The 23,135-nt window shown below is 38.9% G+C and overlaps 1 protein-coding gene across 1 annotated transcript in view; it reads right to left on the reverse strand.

The window, feature by feature from the left end:
* The window catches only part of DGKI (diacylglycerol kinase, iota), a 461,461-nt gene that overhangs the window by 221,265 nt on the left and 217,061 nt on the right, over positions 1–23,135 (reverse strand). The window contains exons 7-10 of the mRNA XM_011941272.1: positions 15,617–15,688; positions 12,009–12,125; positions 1,474–1,548; positions 594–692 (exon numbers count right to left, since the gene is read on the reverse strand). Of these exons, the coding sequence (XP_011796662.1) occupies positions 594–692; positions 1,474–1,548; positions 12,009–12,101 (267 nt within the window). The 5' untranslated portion in view covers positions 12,102–12,125; positions 15,617–15,688. The remainder of the gene's footprint in view (positions 1–593; positions 693–1,473; positions 1,549–12,008; positions 12,126–15,616; positions 15,689–23,135) is intronic.

The raw sequence follows: 23,135 nt of genomic DNA on the forward strand, positions 1-23,135 counted from the left end.
TTTAGGCATGCCTTTAGACTTAACTTTTCTAAGTCAATTTCTTTATTCTCAAAGGAGATAACTATCCGTACTATCGGATCTGGGCTAGGACCAAGTGAAACCTTAAGAAGTTGATATTTTCTATAATGTTGGTGGTATTTGGTAGTGATTATCATGACTCACAAATCATCCTTTGTTCTTCTCTGAGGATAGGGACGAAAGTAGTTGTATCTAAATTGCAACAGAAAGAAATAAAAAGAAGTTGATAAAGGACCTCCTAACCACAAGAATTGAGGAATCCTGAAACATATGAACTAAGAGAAATTCTGGAATATCCTTTCTTGAAAATCTGTAAGGAAAAAGTCAGTAGTTAGGTTTCTTAAGTGCCTCTGTTATAGTCTTATATGGAAGCAGACAGACAAATTATAGAACATCTAGGTTTTACCCAGCCCTGTAAAGTATAAAGCTATCAGAGAAACAATAACTTTGTTCCTGAGAAACTGGTGTCTTCCAAAGCTTGGGATCCTAGTGGTACTATTTTAATTGGCCGTAAGAGTTGTGTCTTCAAGAACTTATCAAAACTTCACAGTTAAAAATCATGAAAAAACACTCACCTGGTTGCCTCCACTCTTGGGATTCACAAATACAAGCAAGGGTTTCATGAGAGGAGAAGAGATGGGTTTTATCACAAAAGGACGACCTTTGTTTTCCTGCTGAAAGAAGCAATCAGCACTGTTAGGATACACATCCATGGCTTGAAAGGCAACCCCAAGGCAAGGGAGGTGGAAAAACCCTACATTTTGTTTCCCAGGGCTGACTCTTAACACAACTTCCATATAAGACTTGGAAGAAAGTATCTCAAGTTATCATTTGCTCCGGAGAATTAAGCCAGGCTTTTTATTTTACTCTGTAAACTCCAAATATTCCAGAAATATTAGCTTTGATCTTCATCATCATCATCCTGGGGATAACATTTCCAGGCAAGTGCAGAGGTTAGTTTTGAGTGTTTGTTTTTTATTTTTTTATTTTTTTGAGACGGAGTCTCGCTGTGTCGCCCAGGCTGGAGTGCAGTGGCCGGATCTCGGCTCACTGCAAGCTCCGCCTCCCGGGTTCACGCCATTCTCCTGCCTCAGCCTCCTGAGTAGCTGGGACTACAGGCGCCCGCCACCACGCCCAGCTAATTTTTTGTATTTTTTTTTTTAGTAGAGACGGGGTTTCACCATGTTAGCCAGGATGGTCTCGATCTCCTGACCTCGTGATTCGCCCGCCTCGGCCTCCCAAAGTGCTGGGATTACAGGCTTGAGCCACCGCACCCGGCCGAGTGTTTGTTTTTTAAAAAGAACAGAAAGAATTCTCTTGTGGTTAGAGTGCAGTGAGGAGAAAGCAGTGGTAGAAGATAGATCAGAAAAATCAACTTAGATCTGATCTCATAGGGCAGAGTAGGTTATGGAAAGAAAGTGAAAATTCCTCAGAATAAAACTCTGAAACACCTACTTCCATCCCTCTTTTACTGGCTTTTCTTTTAAAGCTTGTTCTCTTCTTCTTCCGATTTGAAGCCTTCAGTGAGTTCTGCAGGGAGAGAGAGAAAAACGCCTGAGCCCAGAGGCAACCAGCCCAGGAGCTTTCCCATGCAGAACCAAGTAGAAAATGGCGGCAGCGCATGCTGTTCCACTGCATGCTTCTCATGCTTTCACACTTCCAAGCCACTGTTCATCGGTAAGCCACAGACAGAAATCAGTTGAGTGCTTCAGAGTAAGCGACTGACTCTCTACCACATGGAGAGGCAGGGAGTAAGAACCCCAGAGGCTCTCATGGACTCACATAACAACACATGTTATACCTGCCAACCCTCCCAGTAAAAATGGAAGAATCCCAAATTCTCTGAGGGGCTCCAGTCTCCCGCCCAACCAGGTTCGTCTCCCGCCCAACCAAGTTCAAGTTCATCTCCTGGTATGGAGATCACCTATGTGGAAATGTAAAAAAGGAGGCCATTTTTCATGTTTTTCTTTTTCTTTTTTTTTGTTTTTTGTTTTTCTGGGTTTTGTTTTGTTTTGTTTTGTTTTTTTCTCAGTTTACTCTTTTGGTAATGATCTTTTCTAGTAATAGTCATAAAATGACTCTTGACCCTACCAGAAATTTATGATCCAACTGTCCTATCAGTTGTCTGACTTGGAAAATGCAAAGATAATACTCACCTTAAATCACTATGACAGTGGGGTGGAAGTCATTGTTCTTTCTTTCTCTGTCTAAAGACCTAATGGTTTAAAAAGGTTCCCCCCTCCCAGGTAGCCTTGATTTTTTTCTTCTCATAAAAGTGCCTCAAACTTGTTGAAATACAGTGACCCCCAAATTTACTTTCCTTGTCTTTCTCTTTCTAGAAATGTTATAGACCACAATATTGTGATTACTTCAACTAACCATTTTCTCTTAACATTTGATATAGATGCTTTGAGTAGAACCTGTCATAGGGATCAGTCACAACCCACTGATTGAAGACAAGATAAAAACAGATTTAATTAGTGGAGAGTCAATGATTAATTAGACCGCTATCTTTAAAAGGCAAGATATTACTGACCATATAATAGATGTTTAACAAAGTGTTGACAGCAAGAAACGCAGAATTCTTAAATCAAAAGTTTACATAAGTATATATGCATGCATTGTTTGAGTAAAGTTGTCCAACAGCCTCAAGAAATGCAAATGTCTATTCTTCTACTTTTTAATGTATTCTTTTTTCTTTGAGCATTCAAAATAATCTTTAGTATAAAGTACATATATTAAGGCATCCAAATTAGTAAGCTCCTATTTAGCTTTTATTTTACTTTGACTTGGATTTGGGGAAAAAAAAATAAGTTGATGTATGACCTGTGTTCACCAGGGTTGAGGGAAATTTTCAAAAACTACCATCTGTCCCAAGGTTTTCTTTCCCCATCAGATTAAAAGATCTCAGGATCTCAGAATCACACCAGAAAAAGAGAGATCCAGGAGCTCATGGGTGCTCTAGACCCCAGGTCATTCCTCATCACTCACTGTTGACTATACTTCCCCCTGAAAATAGATCTTCAAGTTTCTAAATTCCCAGTTAAATGGGTCTTTTATCATGTCCCTCACTGAGGAACATTTTGCATTATGAAAGTATTCGCTATATTTTGATAGATTTCTGTTTGTTTAAAAGGGAAGAAAGGTGATTTGGAATCATTAATCATTTAATCAGCCAAATGATCTGAGAAGAATGCTAGAAACCATGAGGCTGGCAGGAGCAGTATGTATTCGATGTCAATTAACAATGCTCGAAATGCTTCTCAACCATCTCTACACATTGGCATCACCCAGAGAGCTTTGAAAAATGCTCATGCCTGGGCCCCATCAACTATTCTTTCATCTGTTTTGGGTAAAGCCCAGGCAAGGATACTTTTTAAAATTTCACCAGGCAATTCTATCACAGAGTGATGGCAGTAGAAAGAGGAAAGTGTGGAGACACATAGATTGTGTTAAGCGGAAGATGAACAGAGACAGGAATATACGTCCGGTATGGACTCTGAATCTCCCCATTATGAGATCAGTGACCTTGGCCGAGTCAGTCAAACTTCTGAAATAACAGTTTCTTAATTTTAAAATAATGGTGACACTACCCACCTCATGGGACAGTTATGAAGTTATAACCAGCAAAGGCATGTGAAGCAATTAGCTGGGTATTCATCCCACCATAAGCACTTCAGTAAATGTTAGCTCATTCTAAACAATGCCTCATTCTCAGCTGTGTGTCCCCAGCACTGAGCACAAATTCCTGGCATATAGTGTACACTGGAATCATTGTTGAAATAATGAATAAATATTACTATGATTCACAGCACTTACTGAGCCTCTCCTGATTTGGGAAAGGATCCTTGGGAAGTGATGCTTGCCTCCTAACTTATTTGTAGTTTTAATTCATTTACTGCCAAGAGCAATGCCAGACACCAAGTGCTTGCAGGAACATGCTATGGACCTGGGTCCTTGACAGGACTCTGCAATTAAACTCCAAGAGACAGATCTAACACATCAGGCTAAGATTGCTTCTTAAACTTGTCTGACCATAGAACTCACAGTATTTCAGGTGATTTTGATGATCAAGCATGTATGGGGAGCACAGAGTTAGAAAAACACATTAAAGTAAGGCTTGATGTCTGAAAACAGAGCAGGCAAAGAACTCAATTCTTATAGGGAACAGACACACAAAATGGTTTTTTTTTTTTTTTAACACAGAGGTAGCAAATACAAGTGCTTCTAGCCTCACCAAACCAAATGCATCTGAGGCCTTTTTCACTTCACAGAACAAGAACAGGGCAGAGACCAAGCACAGTGGTTGACTTACAGTACCTGGCTGCATCTATGTGAGCTCTGAGTAAGCTTACAGCCCTACAGATAGTCAAACACAAAAGATAAATAGTAGGAATTTCACAGCACACCTCAAAATCCCATGGTTCCCTTCTATTTTTGTATAAATACATATCTCTATTTTGTATAAATATGTATCTATCTCTATCTCTAGAAACAGATGGGTGTGAAGGCAGATTTTGTATATGTTTTGACCATGATGAAATAAATCGCCTACTCTCGATAATCTACAGGATTGCTTATCCTGCCTGGGTCAGTATTGTTGAGAGAGTTAAACAAAAGAGCACACTTTTCGAGAATGTCAAAATTATGTCAATAAGTTACTGTGTAGAATTGTTAGTGATATATGCAAGAAACCTTTAACACTTGTCCTATGTTCCAAAACAAAGCATCTCTATTATATCAAGGGTAGCTAACTTGGTGATACAAAGCATGTGCTTTGCAAGATCAACACTAAAAACACAGTGAAGTGCTGTACCCTCATTTGGATTTTTGCATTCTTCTGATTCCAACAGTAGTCGCCCCCTAGACATTCTGTGCCTGCTCTTTTGTTAAAGACCTACAGAAAAAGGCTTTTTGTTTTCCTGTACTTCATACCAGGATAATTTTACCTTGCACAGAAATAATCCTATCAACAAAATCCTGATCTTACTTATGACTCCTTGCTGGGCTATTAAGAAATACTTATGGGTAAATCACTCAACTGTGACTGAAACTTAACTACTTCTTACTAGTCTTCTGGGATTTTTCCAGGTTATAAGATCACAAATGACTGGTTATAATAACAGATCTCAAGAGAAGAGATCTGTTCTCTCTTCTGTGTCACCCCAAATAAAGTCTTCCCCCCATCATATGCTGGACAAAACTCTGGTAGACAGTAGGAGAGAGAGTAATGGACTCAGTCTATGAAAGCGCATTCTTACTTTGCTGTGCTCCCACTGGGCCAGGGAACAAAGGCTGCTCTGAGGATGGGCAGGCAGAAGGATAAAGAAAACTTATTCCAAAAGTTACAGACAGGGTGGGAACAGCTCCAGTCAGGCCTATTTGACTAAATCACAAGTACTAATGAAGCTTTAGAATTCACCAAAGGAAATGGTTTGGGCAATTTTGAGGCTAATTTACAGGATATTATTGGTCCTTGCACAAAATTAGCTATTACATTTCATGGGTTCCCAGTATTTTAAGATTATGTAACCAGAAGAGATAAACAAAAAAACGGAGACTATTATGAAGAAAGCTCATACAGGGCTAGGAAGAAATGATTGCAACATTGTTGATAAGTAGAACATTAGAAACAATATAAATATCCACCAGTAGGCAGATGGATCAATAAACTGGGATATATCCACAGCATGGGATATATACAGCAATTTAAAAAATGAGTTAAGTCTACATATAGTAATATAGACTTTCCCCAAGAATCTTTTTTTTTTACTAAGAAAGGCAAGTTTGAAAGCATTGTGTGAAAAACGATTTATTAAAAACACACACCCTTACACTCAAAGTGGTTCTGTGTTTTTTCTGTGGGTGCATTTCCATGCACACAAATGCACAGTAAAAACTCTGCATATATCATAGGAAGAGACAGGGGAGATGCTTATCATTTTAAATGCTGGTGAAAGGAGACTCTCTTATCTGAAATGTTTAATTTTTACAGGGAGCATATTTATGTATTGCTCACGTTACTACAAACTAAACAATAAAAGATTGAACCCTATCATTCTTTCAAAGAAACCAGCTTGTTCCCACTCAGTATTATGAAGCCACAACAGGCTATATTAAGGAAAGAGCATGGAGGATCCATTTTATATTCTTTTTAGAAGATAGGAGAAGTCCAGTGAGATTCATGAGAAAGTTACAAGAAAGGGACAGTCTGGAAAATTTAGGGGATCAAGTGCACAATATTTTTTCCAATGGTGTCATCTCATGACACATAAGTTCTGTGAACGCTTTCTCAACTGTGGTCTTCTACAACTTGACCCCACAGAAAATTCACATAAGTCTCAATCCGTCAGCTCCCAGTACATGCACAGGTATTTGAGCATCTTTAACCTGCCCGTCCAATCAAAATATTGTCTAGTGATATTTTCAGTCCGAAAGAGAAACATTGACATTTGTAACTTTAAATATAACTTGGACTTCAGATATATCAACAGATTCAGGTTTGATTCTTAAATTTTGGGTTTTTCATTTGAATTACTTAAAATCATCTATCTTCCAGTATCTTTTTATTTCTACAAAATAACTTCTTCATCTCTTTAAATAATGAGGTGATGAAACCCAGCAAATCACCCAAGCAGCCCTCACTCCCTTTAGCATCAAGGTTTCACACAGCTGCCAATTCCACAGTTGCTCGTGGAATAAAAATGAAATATGCAGTTTAATTCCAACTCTTTATAAACCATGTCTCCTGGCCATAATACACTCAAATAGATTTCCTTTACTCCTCCTCTCTAGAGTCATTTGTTTAGACACAAATATCCCAAATAAAGCTGACTTTATTTAAAGATCCATCTTAACTCTTCTCAGTAAGTTCTATCAACTCCTACTGTCCTTCTCAGCCCTTGTTTCACTGACACTGCCTACATCCTTTAAGGCTAACCACAAATGGCATATTTTCCATTTAGCCTACCCTGATCCCCATAACCAAAAATGCTCCATACTGCTTCATATTCACACTGTGTTTATACATCTTAGGTAGCACTGACCACTCTCCACCTTGGATAGCTAGACCACCTTGGATGCTGACCATGACTGATTCAAGCAACCTGTCTGGCCCCTTCCTATCGCCATCCTATGTGTGTTTCTCCCAAAGATGTATACTGACCAAAAAGTAAATCTTCCAAGACAGCAGGAGGCATTCTTTTATTAAGGATTTACACATGGCTGAATTCCTCTTTCAAAATCCACAAACACTCTGCCCAGTGACTTAGATAGTTCTAGCTATGTTCCCCACTATTGAGTATACTCTTTGTGGAAATGGATCACATCTGATTCATCTTTGGACCTTCTACTGCATACAACAGCATCTCTGAATGTAGTTAAATAAACATTAACTGAATTCAATTAAGAACATTTTCTCTATTATTTATTTTGAAGCAGTATGATAGAATATAGAAACATAGACATATATATGTAAATCCTCAAATTTGGAAAAACATTTTACTCTGCTGTTCTCCACCTACCTTCCAAATTTTCCATTTGTTAGTCACTTCCCAATGTCTTAAATGAATTCTCTAATATATCTACCTCCAAGTCATGGCTAAAAGCTTGCCACCCACTGGCCAGGTGTGGTGGCTCACGCCTGTAATCCCAGCACTTTGGGAGGCCGAGGCGGGTGGATCACCTGAGGTCAGAAGTTCAAGACCAGCCTGGTCAACATGGTGAAACCCTGTCTCTACTAAATATACAAAAATTAGCCAGGCGCAGTGGCAGGCGCCTGTAATACCAGCTACTCAGGAGGCTGAGGCAGGAGAATTGCTTGAACCCAAGAGGCAGAGGTTGCAGTGAGGCGAAATCGCACCAGTGCGCTCCAGCCTGGCTGCGAGAACGAAACTTCATTCCAAAAAAAAACTTGCCACCCATGATCTACACACTATAAACTAGAGTTTTTACTGTCATCTATGAACAGGTCACAGACACAACGACTTTTCTCCTTGTTTTCTTCCTCATGGTTTTTTATGTCTATAGAATTTAACATTGGTGTCAGAAGAGTTTCAACAGAAGAGTTTAATTGTTCAGTATTACATAAATTAGTTAAGTGGCTACAGCAAGGTTATTATGGGCCCAGGTAGTATTGGCTCAAAAGTCAGAAAGCTCTTAACCATTGCTGCATTGTCCCCACAAGCTCACTATACACCAGCTTTTAAATACACTATGGTTCACTGGTTAACTTACTTGATGGAAAGGCTACTGAAATTGTAAAACATCTGATTCAGCAAGCTGGCTACAGAAAGACAGTGAGGCAGTGTGGCATACCAATAAGAGCTTGTTTTCGGAATCAAAATTCCTGGGTCCAAGTCCCATCTCAAACTATTTAATAATTGTATGACCCTGGGTAATTTACTTGACTTCTCTGTGCCTCACAATCCTCAGATACAGAGTGAGAATAACAGGATACCTTCCCATAGGGTACTATGATGATAAAATAAGATACTGAATGTAAAATACTGAAAATTTTCCCAACACATAAAAATATTAGCTCTTCTTACTATTATTATTATTATTACATTGTCCTGAATCATAGATGGCAATAAAAAGGTACATGTTGAATAATGAATTTGGACTTTGCATCCAGACTGTGAGCTGTAAATCCCATATCCCATTAAAAGTAACTAAGACTCTAGAGAAAGGCTGATTCCAGGTATGGACAGGAAAAGCATTAAATGATCCTGGGACATGGTATTGTTCCTAAAACCAAGGAAGCTCTCAAAACCTCACGGCTCATAACAAATGGAGACAGACTCCATGTGGAAGAGGTTCCAACTGGTTGGAGGTGAAACAATATGAACTTAAGAAGAAGAATGATGACATCGTATTGAAAAACACATAATACATAAAAACATCATTAAGTATTTTCATAATGATACTCTCCAAAAAAACCAACCACTACTACATCCTATAAGGGTTGCTATGGCATCGGCTTATTATTCTGAAAACTTACAAATAAAGGCAAATACTCAAACATTTGTCATGTATTTGTTAGGATGAAGGAAAGGTCTCTCTTCTAAAAATCATAGCTAAAAAGAGTGAAAATTGGAAAACGACTCCTTGGCAACCCCTAATGCAATAACAGACTTTGGCAAAAATCTTTGATAGATAACAATGGATGGCAAGCTGATGGTGAACTTTATGACAGATGGATTACGATGACAGTTCCTGAACCCATTGATTGATCTTAGCGTCACTGAGAGTGAAATGGCTGATATCCTCTTCCTGTGATGGCAACGTGATAGAAATACACAGCACTGCCAGTGTATCCCTTTTACCAAAAAAAAACCCTAAATATAATTGAGTCTTTGTGTCCAAATATTAGTTTACAAGAGATATGGGCAATAAGAGAAATAATTTGGAAACATGGTAAGAATCAGACAAAATCAAAATATGGGAAATCCTATGGGTAAAGTAACCCAATTTCATCAACGAGTAAGTGGCCTGAGAAATAAGAAGGGGTATTGTTCTAAATTAAGGGAGACTTAAGAACTATGTCAACAAAAGGCAGTTGTGAACTTTGGATCTTGACTTGAAAAACAGTAAAAAAAAAAGATATATTTTAGACAATAGGAAAAAACTTTAAGGGATTATTAACATGACTGAGACAATGGCATTTGGGTTTTTTTTAGTGCTATCTTTTACAGAAGCATAATGAAGTGTTCACAGACTAAGTGGTATGCTGTATAAGATTTGTTTTAAAATACTCTAGTTAAAGAAAAAGGAGGGGGCTTCCACTTCCAGGAAGATGGGGTAGACGGGGTGAGGCCAGAAGGAAATGGATGATGTGGCTCTTGACAAGGGACCACCAGGGATCCTTGTGGGGACGGAATGTTCTGTATCTTGACTGAATCAAGGTCAATATCCTGGTTGTGATTTTGTACTATAATCCTGCAAGATGTTACCATGAAGGGAAATTTTGGAAGGGTGCAAGTGATTCCTCTGTATTGCTTCTCACAGCTGCATGTGAATCCCAAAAGCAAAAGGTAATTGATAAAATGAAAATATGACGTGGCAGGAGACAGATGAAAAAGAATGGCAGAAAAGTCGATGGCTAGAGGATTCATTACAATCTTTCTCTTTCTTCATTTGCTTGAAAATTTCCATTAAAAAGGGTTTCTTAAGGTTTAAAAAAGTAAATTTTGCAATTTCCCTACAAACTGGTATTATCTCCTGATTTTCCTAACTGGTGTGTCCACGGGCTTCCAAATTCCCACACCACTGGGATATTCTACACACTCTTGCTACTTGTTTCTTTCTAAAATACTATATATATATATATACTTTACTCTATCACTCCTCGCTTAAAAGGAACTCTGCTACTTCAGGATAAAGTTCACGGTTATTAAAAAAAAAATAAAAAAATCCCTCCACAGTCAGGCCTAAGCAACTGTGTGTTCATCTCCCACACACCCTCTGCATAAATCCTGCACTTTGGTCAAACTAGACTCACAGTTTGACGGATATAATTTTGGACACAGTACCTGTGCCTGTGTGCCATTCTCCTGCCTGCTACTCACTCTCTACTCCACAGACCTAAATCTCACCCATTTTTACAAAGCAGAACAAAACCCATCTTCTTCATGAAGTTCCCCCTTCAAAACAAGATTCTCAAGAGTAAGGATCATGTATTTTATCACATTGCCTACTAAACTAGCCTTCCTGATACAATCGAAGTTTTCAATGGAAGGATGTGGATTTCACTGAATGAATGTTTAATGTAAAGACTTGGAGAGATTACCAAATTTTAGAAAAAAATTTAAAAGTAGAAATGTTAAAGAGATTTAAAAATAAAAACTGGAATTTAGTACACTTGAATTTCAAATAGCAATACCATATTTAATTTGTTTTATCACCTTGGGCAACTCATTTAACATATCTTGGCATTTGGTTCTAAAATATAAAATGAAGCACTAGGCTCCTCATTTTTTAATATGTAGATACTATACTTGCCTCTGGAAATAAATATCCCAAGGGCTTCCATAGACTATAATTTTATTCCTAAACATTACTCATCAACAGAGTCTAAACTTTATATGAAATACACAAAGCAAAACAGTATCCCAGATCCACCAGTTTTTAAATAAACCTGAGTCGACAAGAATGAATTACGTGATGAGTCTGGAGACCACAGGAAGTAGGGCTACCATATCATTTAAAGGTATTGCATTTGATAAGACTTCCTAAAGTACCTGCACCCTAAGGGAGGTACAGTCTTTCTTCCCATAGCATTAAAAATCTGCCATCCCATAACTTGAAGCTAACTGTCAAGGATGTATAGTACAAAGGCAGAAACATTTTATTTCAAAGACTATGACCTTGTCAAGAAACCACTAAGTTTTCCCTGAATACTGAGGTGGAGACGCACAAGGACAGGAAGTATACTGGGGAGAACACAGAATCAGATTAGATATTAAAAGAATAAATTCTACTTTGCCTTAAGAAAAAAAAAATGTCATGCTCTAAGCAGGTCTGTGTATTCAGGAAGGTCATGACTCATGGTCTGCCTTCTAGGTTGGAAGTGGCAGGAATCTTAACCAAACCATGAAGCCTGCACAGTTCGCCCTCACATTGACCCTCTGGGGATGCCCAGGCTGGAAGAGAACAGAGTTGTATAAGCATCAGCTGTACCCACCACTAGTACTCAGTGAAACTTGGAAGAGCACCTATCAAAGAGAACATCATTAGCACATGAATGAGGAGGCAACCTTCCTGCTCTAGAACTCTGAACTCATTAGGATGAGGAGGTTGATTCCATGAGAGAGCCCAACACGGGGAAAGAGATGGGCCAATGGGATGAACTGTGGAAGCTAAGCACAGGGCCTTGGGGATGAGTGAACAAAGGTCATAGGAACCCAAAGACTAGTCTGGGGAGAAAAGCACGAAGCAGCAGTTCATTTTTCTCTGCACTCCCCCAGCAGCACCAGAGTCCTGGCAGTTACCTGAGGTTTCTTCACCTTAATGATCCAAGTGGGTGGGACAATAACAGCAGCATGAGCCCCCAGGGAGCAGGGTTCTTCAATGTGATGCAGCATGAAGCAGGTCACCTTATTGTGAAACTAAAGAGAAAAATAGGCCAGTAAACAATTCTGGTCAAAGAGTAATGCTGCAGCAAGGGATAAATAATGTACACACACGCACACACTCATTACATGCACAAAAATACATATGCATGCACACATGCACACACAGACATACACTGAGAACATGCTTTCTTCATCACGACCCAGCCAGCCCCAGGAGCTTAGAAACCAGATTTCAAATTTATTCCGGTTTACAAACTTATAACATTGGTAATAAGAAATCAGTCTAGCAGGATGAAGCCTGCTAAAACTTTCTAATTGTTGCATGGAATATTTACAGAAAAGTTTTAGAGTCTTGGAGGGTTCTATTAATCCTGATTTTGCACAAAATTTTCACACACACTTCCCTTGACCTGTATTGGCCATGGACTTAGTTGATTTAAGATAACGTTGAGAAGGAAATGAACAGACAGAAAGGAAATGCCTACCACCTGCCTTTCCTTTCCCTATCATAGATATAAATCCTCCCAAGTTGTCTTTCCAGTTTAGAGAGGGCAGGAAAGAAGCATGATGTCTGTTCTACAGAGTTGAAAATCCCAGAAGTAACAAAGTACAAAGAGATCATTTCTGTTGGATTTGTCTGGGACTGCTAAAAAAATATACAATGACCCTATTACTCTTGGCAAGTCTAAAATGATTTTTGCTTTTGAAAGGAAGTAAATGTAGGCTAATGATCGAAACAATACCACAGTATAAGGGTCTTAATTCTATACCCCAACAGTGACACTCAGACTGGTGACCTTAGGCCAGTCAAGTTTTCAACCATCTTTTGTGTGACTATAACGTGATAGTGGTGTGTAGTAACATTTATTTTTCTGAAAAAGAAAACTAAAATCAACATTATGCAATAATTACAGGCCTTAAATTTTAATCATAGTGATTTTAAAAATTTAACCTCAGCTTCTTCTTAGATTATACTTCACCTAACTATATAATTTAGCATTTTAACTGCAACAATGTTAAAAATAAAAAGTATCACTGATAATAATTATGCTGAAAACACAAACACAAATTAGGACCGTCTCCAAAAAAATCTGGCAAATATGGTCACTCTAATTACATTACATAACATTAGAGAGGTTTTTGTTTTCATATCTTCATGTCTTCAAGATCTGCTATGATCCTGTGGCTAATTATTAATCAAGCAGTTGTGTATAAAATACTGATAAAATAATTAATAATTCTGTCTGCCACCAGTTATTTATGATCTGCAAACAAATATACCAGAGAAATATTATTAACATTTGAATACCTTCTTTAAAAATTGCGTTTTCTTCTTGGCAATTCAAATAAACTCTCAAATGTATGACCACTGCATTTCTAAAATGTTAGGGATCGCAGAGACTGCCTATGTCAAGTCTCTCAATGAATACTTGAGTAATCTCCACTCTAGAGACTCAGAGGAACATCCAAGATTGCACAGTTTTTAAATGATGGAATCAAAACCGCATCCCTGGAAATCTAGGTCCCAAACCCCATATTCTTTCTCCTGTACCATAAAGGGTCACATATTTATTTGCTTGTCTGACATCAAATATCCTAGAAGGGGTTCACCTGGACTGTGAAAACATATCACCACTGTAATTTGTGTTCAAGTCTTTTGTGTCTATCGTCCCTACGAAAATCGCCCTTTACAATGTGGGAAACTGGGAAATTCAAAGATATGTGGAACTGACCAAAGCTCTACCACAATGGTCAGGTGAAAGTTGTCCTTTGTAGTGATTCAGTTGGACTACAGATTAATAGAAAGAGAGCACACATGTTCATTGTAAAGTGAGATTGAGTTTCCAAATTAACTGAATCTAGATAGACCATCTCACCACAGCCCGGTAGCTGCACAGGGCAGGAGCAGATGCAGCCGATCTGAGCACACTGCCGCCCACAAGGCTGCCCCACCAGTGGGGTCTCACCAGATTAGAAGAACCAGGAACAAAGATAGCAGCACTGGGAACCCCTGCACCGCAAATGGAGATATTGCCTTGATGGTAAAGAGTTTCATTCAAGATCTAGGATGGCCTTATATTTGTGCATACATTCTTGAACAGATGCGCAATGATCATTTATGCAACAACTAACTGAAAGTGAAAGAAAATGCCAGGAATAAAAAATGTCGCAGGATTGTGATGCAGTGACACTGAGCTTTCCAGACCACTGCGTCTCTATCTAGTGACGGCAGGTTCTTCTGACATGTAGGGGCTAGAGATGTTATTAGTTTGAACTATATGGAACTGCCAAAATTTAAATGGTTTTGACTCACAATATGTCAATTTCATATGTTTCAACTAAATACGTCTGTTCCAGCCCCACGGCCTGTGTTTAGCATGATGTGTGTAGTGGCATGAGTTTTCTGCAAACCTTTAACCTCACCAAGACACCACAGCCTTTCCTTTGCAGGTCCCCTGTGCAATGAAGGGGTTATATATTCCAACTTACTCAAAAGAATAGGGAGATTGAGAAATTACAGCAGGCATCAGCAAACTTTTTCTATAAAGGCACAGGGAGTAAATATTTTAGGCTTATGGGACTATCCACCTCTGATGCAATTATTCAGCTTTGCCATTGTAGCACGAAAGTATCTATAGACAATACATAAATGAAAAAGCAGCCACAGACAATATATAAATAACTGGGCATGGCTGCAATCCAATGAAATTTTATTTACAAAAATAGATGGCAGCCAGACTTGGCCTATGAGCTGTAGTCTGCCAACACCTCAGTTAGACTATATGTTATCTGGTAAAAGAAAGAACAGGTACACAGGTACACAGTTACAAACAAATAAGAAAATGTAGCATCTGGTACAGACAGAGGAATTAGGCTCTAAATAAAGTGGAGGAAAAGGTAGATTGAAGAAAAGTAAATAGGGACGTTACCATCGGATCCTAATGAATATATATGTTAAAATATAAGAAAGAGCTACATCTCAGTGAGCATACAGACAACATCCAAACCTAAAAAAGCATACAAGAACCACTCTTCTTATCCTCACACTTAGCCCCAAAATAAAAAGTCATGCACTTTAAACATTAAAACCAGAAGAGCCAGGATTCGTGTCCACCCGGGTTGGAGGGACCTCATATGTCATATGTTGCTTTGCTTCTAATGTTGCACCTTCCTACCACAGGAGGAGTTCTCAACAATATAGAGGCACCGGGGGAGAGTGTGGAGTAAGAAGTCCTCAATTCTAGTCCCAGTGTTAGAATTAGGGGAGGATTTTCTAGTCTTTGACCCCAAGCTTCAATGTATATAAAATACAGAAGTTAATTTATCTCTCTAGTGTATCCTAGTTCATCTATGCTATTGTTCTATTGTTTCAATCTGTCTTTCTTCCTCCAAGGATCCTATATGAGAAAAGCAATACATTAAATTAGGAATGCCTTCTACTTCCACGGAGGAACTCAAATAATGACATAAGTGTATTCTGACAAAACATGAGCCCACATTGCTTTATTTCATCCCAAACTTACCGCCTGCTTGCACCAGGAACAGCTGATAGCCACAATCTCTTTACTGTGGAAGGAGAACTTTTGCTGGAAGCCCTGGGATATTAGGACAAGAGACAGAGAATTTAAAACCAACTCAGTTACAGCACACATTTGCCCTCCTGAAGTGCAATGACGTGAATAAGGCCAGAACTGTCACCCACCACTGGAGGGAAGTAGAACTGCAAATGCCACATTGAGCACCACACTCTCCACTTTCTGCCTGCGATGATTTTCTATTCCCGAAGCATTTTGAGTGAGAGCGAGAGGAGGTGCTGGTATTTCCTAGCCCACTACTACTCAAAGTCAGCCACACAAAACAAGCTTTCTGAAAAAATAAATGTAGTTCTGATATATTTTTATTACAACCAAAGGAAAAGCCACTATTGGTTCACATGGTCCTGTATAACAAAAATCATTCATCTTAGAGGCTCTATACACCTTCAGCATCTGAGAACCCAGAAAAAAAAATGAAATTTCAGAGACAATAACTGGAACTCAGGGTCTTGGAGAAGTCCAAGGGTGTAGTGGTAAATTCAGACACTTTCATAAGCCCCTTGAGATGTCTCTACTCAAAACAAGCAGCTTTTAATTTTTATTCTTTACCAGGAAGCAATGATGAAATCAATGAAATGGTAAACCCAATCCTCTTAAAGGAACAAACTGAATTACTTTTCCATCAAGAAGAGGTGATTTTCGGCTGCTGCTGTCCCAAAATAATGGCCAGAGAGAAATAAGTAGTATTGCACAAAGAAATTTTTAGCCTTCCCAAAGCTCATCCATTTCCCTCTGCCTGTGAAATCTAAACCCAAACAAAAAATTCAAAGCCACAAGAAAAAATGTTAAAACAGAGCTTTTGTAAGGTGCTCCAAAGAAAACAGAAAGATGTGATAGGCAGGAAAGCTATTCAAGGCACTGGCTAAATAAGTCTGACTTAAAGTGTACAGATAATTTTAAGTTGAAAATCAATTACAACATTATTAAATGATGTCCCAATGGCATTTTTCAGTGCCCATAATCCCTGCCCATCTGCAGTACTTTATATACTACCACGGATTTCCTCCTGTTGAACCTCTTTCCTCTCTTGATTTCCTAATACACCATCCCAGTTCTCTTCTACCTCTCCAGTCTTCTGTATGTGGACAGATGACCAGGACTGGTTTCACTACTTTTGCTCCAACCTCAACTACCACTTCCAGAGATGTGACCTTAAGATCAGGCTCTCCTGGGTTTTGAAAAATGTATCCATCAATACCTCCTTCTCAAAAACCTAAGTCGTATTATCACTCCCTGTGCAGAAAAGAGTTAACATAGCAAATCACACTTCTTAGAAAGGCTGCTTGCAGCTGGGTGCGGTGGCTCATGCCTGTAATTCCAGCACTTTGGGAGGCTGAGGCAGGTGGATCGCCTGAGGTCAGGAGTTCAAGACCAGCCTGGCCAACATGGGGAAACCTCGTCACTAATAAAAATAGAAAAGTTAGCTGGGCTTGGTGGCAGGCGCCTGCAATCCTAGCTACTTATAAGGCTGAGTCAGAAGAATTGCTTGAACCTAAGAGCTGGAAGTGGCAGTGAGCCGAAATTGTGCTACTGCCCTCCAGCCTGGATGATGGAGTAAGACTCCATCTCAAAAAAAAAAATAATAAAATAAAAAATTTTTAAAAAGTAAAGAAAAGCTGCTTGCAAGGTTGGCCCTTGGTTGGCATCTGGGAACTTTGATTTCAGGAAGGTTTCTCCAATTGTCAGCACAGTTAAGAGTGTCTCATTGGGCCTACACTGTTTGCACAGGCGGGGCATGGTGGCTCACACATGTAATTCCACACTTTGGGATGCTGAAGTAGGTAGATCGCTTGAGCCCAGGAGTTTGTGACTGGCCTAGGCAACACAGTAAGGCCTTGTCTCCATATTAAAATTTTTTTAAAAAAAGAAAAGAAACTTTTTGTGCAAACAATGTAGTTTATGCTGAATATCTTCTGTCCTTCTGGAAGTCTGGAATTTTATTCCGTGCAATGCAGAGGGTGCTTATGTAAAAAGGCCTCAATAAAAACCCTGGACACTGAGTCCCATATTCCTTCCACATGTGTTTCACAGTACATTGCTGGAGGAATTAGGCACATCCTGTGTGATTCCCCTGGGAGAGAACTCTTGGAAGCTTCTGCCTGGCCTCCTCCAGACTTTGTGCCATGAGCCCTTCCCTTTGTTGATTTTATTTTGTATTCTTGCATTGTAATAAACTATTGATGTTAGCACTACAGACTGAGTCCTGTAAGTCCTCCTAGTGAATCACTGAACCTGGGGTGGTCTTGAGGACCCCTGATAGGCTCCTCTCCTCCCAGATAACGACTCTTGCTATTTCTTCTTCTGTCAATGACAATATCTTTTCCCGAGGGAAAAAAAAAATTGCTTCTGACACACACACACACACACACACGAACTTAAGCGCTGCAATTTGATGTCCGTGTGTTTACTACTACAGGGGCAGCAACAGCCCCCACAGTCCCCAACACCTGAGAGTTGCAACTGCCTAAAGAGAACAGCTTACAAGAGGACACAGAGTCTAGACGGCCAAAGGGTTGGGTATGCAGGTCTTTTCAAAGATGTTGCTAAACTGTTCAATATGAAATAAGATAGCACCAAAACTGCAGAAATGACTTCACATTGCAGCCATTTGAAAAGCTCCTCATCATCCCCCAAGCCGTTTTTCAGGAAGCAAAAAAAGGCTACAGCGACACTTTGCGGCTACTGTGTGAAGAAAGAAAACCGCCGCAGAAGCCGGGGTGAGACCCGACTGCCTCTGTCCAGCCTGGTATCACGCTCTGCTGATGGTCACCTCCCATCCAGATTTTTGCTCCATTTTCTAACTTGTCCCTCCACTGAGAGCCTGTTTCTCCCTTTATTCCTCACTCTATCCTGGACACTGCCACCAGGTAAAATGATGCTTTCTAAGTTTCTGCCTCCCATTCAAAATACTTGAATGACACTTCTTTCCTTACAGATTAGCAGAATAAGCTCTTCATGCAGGTATTCAGGGCCACCCATAATCTTCCCATCAATTTTCTGACATCTATCTTCCATTCCTTTGTATTATAAATTCCTGTCCAGAGTGAGACAGGTCTACTCATATCCACAATATGTTTTATTCTTTTATAGTTCTATTTATTTATATACAGCTCTTTCTTCATTCCCAACATACCATCTAGAAACCTACCCCCATTTCATATACGGTATCTAAATTTGGCTTCCACTAAAAAATCTACAAGAGTCTCCCAAAATCACCTCAACTCACTGTGATCTCTCCTCATACAGGCTTGCCTTGCCTCGTACCTACCCTTGCCATTATAAATAGCTTCCCTATGTGGCTGGTTATTTTGTGTACACATGTATTATCTCTCCAATGGAACTGTAAGTTCTTTGAAGGCAGTCAGTCCTTGTATAGTTCTTAGCAACTTGGCATAGTTCTTTGAGCATCATAGGCATGCCATGATATTTTCTGATTAATTGAACAAAAAAGTTTGCTGCTATTCCATCATGATCTAATTACCAACTTCAAGCTATCCAGACATTATAAGCCTTACCCAAGCCACCTGAAAATATATTTCCTCACAGCATCCTTCCAGGCAAAAAAACTAACCCCTACAGACACTGCAAAGACAGTAGGATTCTAATGTTCATTTTTAAGTCCACAATATTAAAATGCTGCATGGATCAATACACTAGAATTTGTGGCACGACAGCAGTAGTAGCCACAACTAGAGGTCTGCTAAATGTTACGGTTTTAAATTTATCATTATAAGTCTTAAATGCAATCACCACGCCACCATTCTCTCCACTTAGATATCAGATGGCTGTGCATCAAACAAAAGCTGAGGAGAGATGGCAAAGCTCAGAATCATTCTTGGATCTTCTTGTGGGCTGAGTGATCTTAGGCAAATCACTTAACTCTTCTAACTTCCTCTTTCATGTGAAAATGAGAATAATAGAAACCTCTCCTATAACACTAAGTGGTTATAAGCATCAAATGAGGCCATGCATTTAAAAGTCTTTATAACACTTTACTTATTTAGGTATTTAATGTGTGTTTACATAAAACTAAGGAGTGCTTTTATTGCCAAGATCTATGAACAGGAACCTCTTCCACCATCTTGCTGAGAAAGCTTTCTGGTGTCTAATACGTGAGTAAGTGATGCTCTACTCAATGATACAGGGTAAGTGCATCTAGCCCCACCTCACCACTAAATATTAGCCATCTGGTTTCTGGGAGAGAACAGATACAATCCACTGTGGTACTGACAGCTAGACCGACACCAGAAACAAACAATAAGGCCAATCACAATTGGGGCACTGGGCACTACACTTATGCAGTATTGTGGCAGGACCCTTGGCAATGAGCCCAGTGGTAATCAACTCTGTGCTTTGTTTTAGATTCTTGTCTGGCAGACTCACAGCAACCATAGCTTCAGGCTTATCATCTAACACAGAGACATAAATAGAAGCACATCAGAGCCTTCACGAACCAAGTTCCCATTAAACCACCTGCTACGGGAAGACTTTGGCCAGGCTCTCAGCATGCCAAAATGAACCAGATTCCAAATTGCTCATTTTTAAATGTTGGCCCAAATCTGCTATTATGGTACTGACAGATGCCCTGACTGAATTTCAACTGACTCTATGATTTTTAAGAGCTGTTTAGTTCAGCGCTGTCAAAGAGGAAAATAGGGATAGGAGGTCAGATGCTTTGGATCCAACTGACTTCAGAATTGAAAATACCAAGAACATTAAGGAATTAGGTCTTTTTTTGTTCTTTGGGATTTTTCAATCAAACTTAACCTTTGGAATAAAGTTTAAACCAGATTTATTGAGTACTAAAGCTTTGTTGCCTTCTGACTTCTTCTGCCATCTAAGGCAGGTACCAAATGGCACTCAGTTTTACAGCCTTGGCTGAAACCAGAAAAAAAGGGCTTGCCTTAAAATAAGCTGAATTTATTTCATTATTTCTGTATTTACCTTTGTTTGGGGTGAGAGAATATTCTGACCATAGGCTGATGCCCTATTTGATTTGATTTGATCCAACACAAGAGTTGATATTCCTCCTGCCTCCAAAACTTTAAACAGCAAAATAAACCTCTCCATATCCACTAGCATGCCCAAGGCTCATAAAGTATTACAAGGGACAAACCCACGGAATTATAAAATAAGACTGACTCAATTTGCTTTCATTAATATGTATCTTAAAACACAGAACTCCAAACATCTCTGCACAAATACTTCCTATGATTTTTGAAAAAAGTACTTTTATATATTTTATATTTCATCTCTAAAATGTTTATCTTAAGTTTAATTAATGGCAAAGTTAAATTTCTAGCAAAATAAATTGAAAATTTTTAAATAGAACTGTTGGACCACATATAAAGGTATCCTATGGGATAGCAATAATATAGTGATTTGGTACACACTAGTGTCAAGAAAATTTTTCCATTTTCACTTTGCTAGAAGACCTCAGACCGGTTGTGTTTCAACGTAACCGCTTCCAACCCTCCAAAACGGACAAACAACTGTGATGCTGGGGCGCTCCACCAGTGGAAGAAGATGAGCAACTGAGACCTTCACATGACCCAGGTACAGACCCACACCAACCTAACTGAAAACTTTTTTTGCTGATAAAAAAAATGGCATTTGTTTTAACCAACTATCTACTGACTTATGGACTACATCTGTCTTGTCCAGATTGTTATCCAGAGTGTAGCCTTCAGTTTTTAACTAGCAAAACCCACCATAAGCCAACTCCCTAATACATACACAAATTACTGGCTTTTTCCTTGAACAAATTATTCAGCCCAGTTTTCCACTGATACGTGTACCCATGTCTGGTAACGTGACTAATGTGAATCCTTGAAAATTAGGCTGGTTTGATAATATGTCTTTTCCATAGTTTTCTCACAGCGTAAAAATGGTAGCATAATATTCTAGATTTTGCAAAACTAGGGTTTATTTACTCATAGAAAACCTAAGTTGGCCAGGCACGGTGGCTAAAGCCTGTAATCCCAGCACTTTGGGAGGCTGAGATGGGCGGATCACGAGGTCAGGAGATCGAGACCATCCTGGCTAACACGGTGAAACCCCGTCTCTACTAAAAAATACAAAAACTAGCCGGGCGAGGTGGCGGGCGCCTGTAGTCCCAGCTACTCGGGAGGCTGAGGCAGGAGAATGGCATAAACCCGGGAGGCGGAGTTTGCAGTGAGCTGAGATCTGGCCACTGCACTCTACCCTGGATGACAGAGCAAGACTCCATCTCAGAAAAAAGAAAACCTAAGTTATCTAAATTTCCTAAATTTTCTATACAAATTTTACTAGTCTTAAAATTGTTATAAATATTTAAGATCTTCAAAATGTAAACATATATATTCATGTATATTGGATTATAACAAACAATGTCTTTATAATTTCTGACAGTCCTGCAAATTACGTGAATCTAGATAGTTACTTTATTAGAATCATCTCTGAAAAATCTAAATGCTTGTCTCTTGGATTTAATTACAATATCTCTTATGGCATTAATAAAAGACTCTGAAAGTTTTCAGTGCCCTTACTGTCTATAATATCTTCCTGTTCCAGGGGAATCAGGGATTTATGCCCATAGATTGACATTTTATTACCCCCCGTATTCTCAATTCCTCCATTCTAATATTGTTGGCAATCACAATATATTATTAATTAAAGCCAATCAACCCCATCATCCTGAGAAAGGCTTTGCTTTTTCCATTCATCTATCTGAAGGCTCCTGCTACAAGCTATAGATCATTCAGTCTTCTGGGGAAAACATCAAAAATTTAAGGCACAAGATTCTCAGTACAACTTAACAACTCTTACCACAAATGTGTCATGCTGTATGAAACAACTAAGGCATAACTTCCACGACATCTTCATTTCGGAAGCAGATGCCTTTGTGGAATAGACAACTTAACCCAAGACCTTGGAATTGAGACAGACACCTGTAACAATTGCAACTGATTTACACTGTAATTTACATTAACTATTTTTAGCTATGATACTTATATTTCATATTGCTATGACTCTCCTGATTCTAGGACAAAAATATTTTATTCAGATAGTTCGTGCTATATTCAATAAGGCCAAAATTATATATAAACCTTTACCTTTTGGGTTTATATCCTTGTCCTAGAACACCAGGAAGGTTTCTTTTATGAAAGTATTGGGCAACTAGCTATCATTATAATAACGCTGATCCATGAAAGTTAATTTCCACCTCTGATTAACTCATAACCTTACCAATAAAAATTATCATTTTAATGCTAATAATATTCACCAAGCAGGGTTTTTTTTTTTAAAGACTAGTTAAAATAATTTAAATATTTTTGAAAGATAGGATTGATGTTAACAGTTACCAATGACAAATCAGTTAAGCCACCTAACATATAATCTTGCCGATGGTGTGACATTACAGGAAATAATTGTCTTTACTGTTTACGCTTAGCTTGTTGATTGCGGA

Source organism: Colobus angolensis, unplaced genomic scaffold, assembly GCF_000951035.1.
Source record: "Colobus angolensis palliatus isolate OR3802 unplaced genomic scaffold, Cang.pa_1.0 Scaffold2, whole genome shotgun sequence".
In the NCBI taxonomy this organism is placed as follows: domain Eukaryota; kingdom Metazoa; phylum Chordata; class Mammalia; order Primates; family Cercopithecidae; genus Colobus; species Colobus angolensis.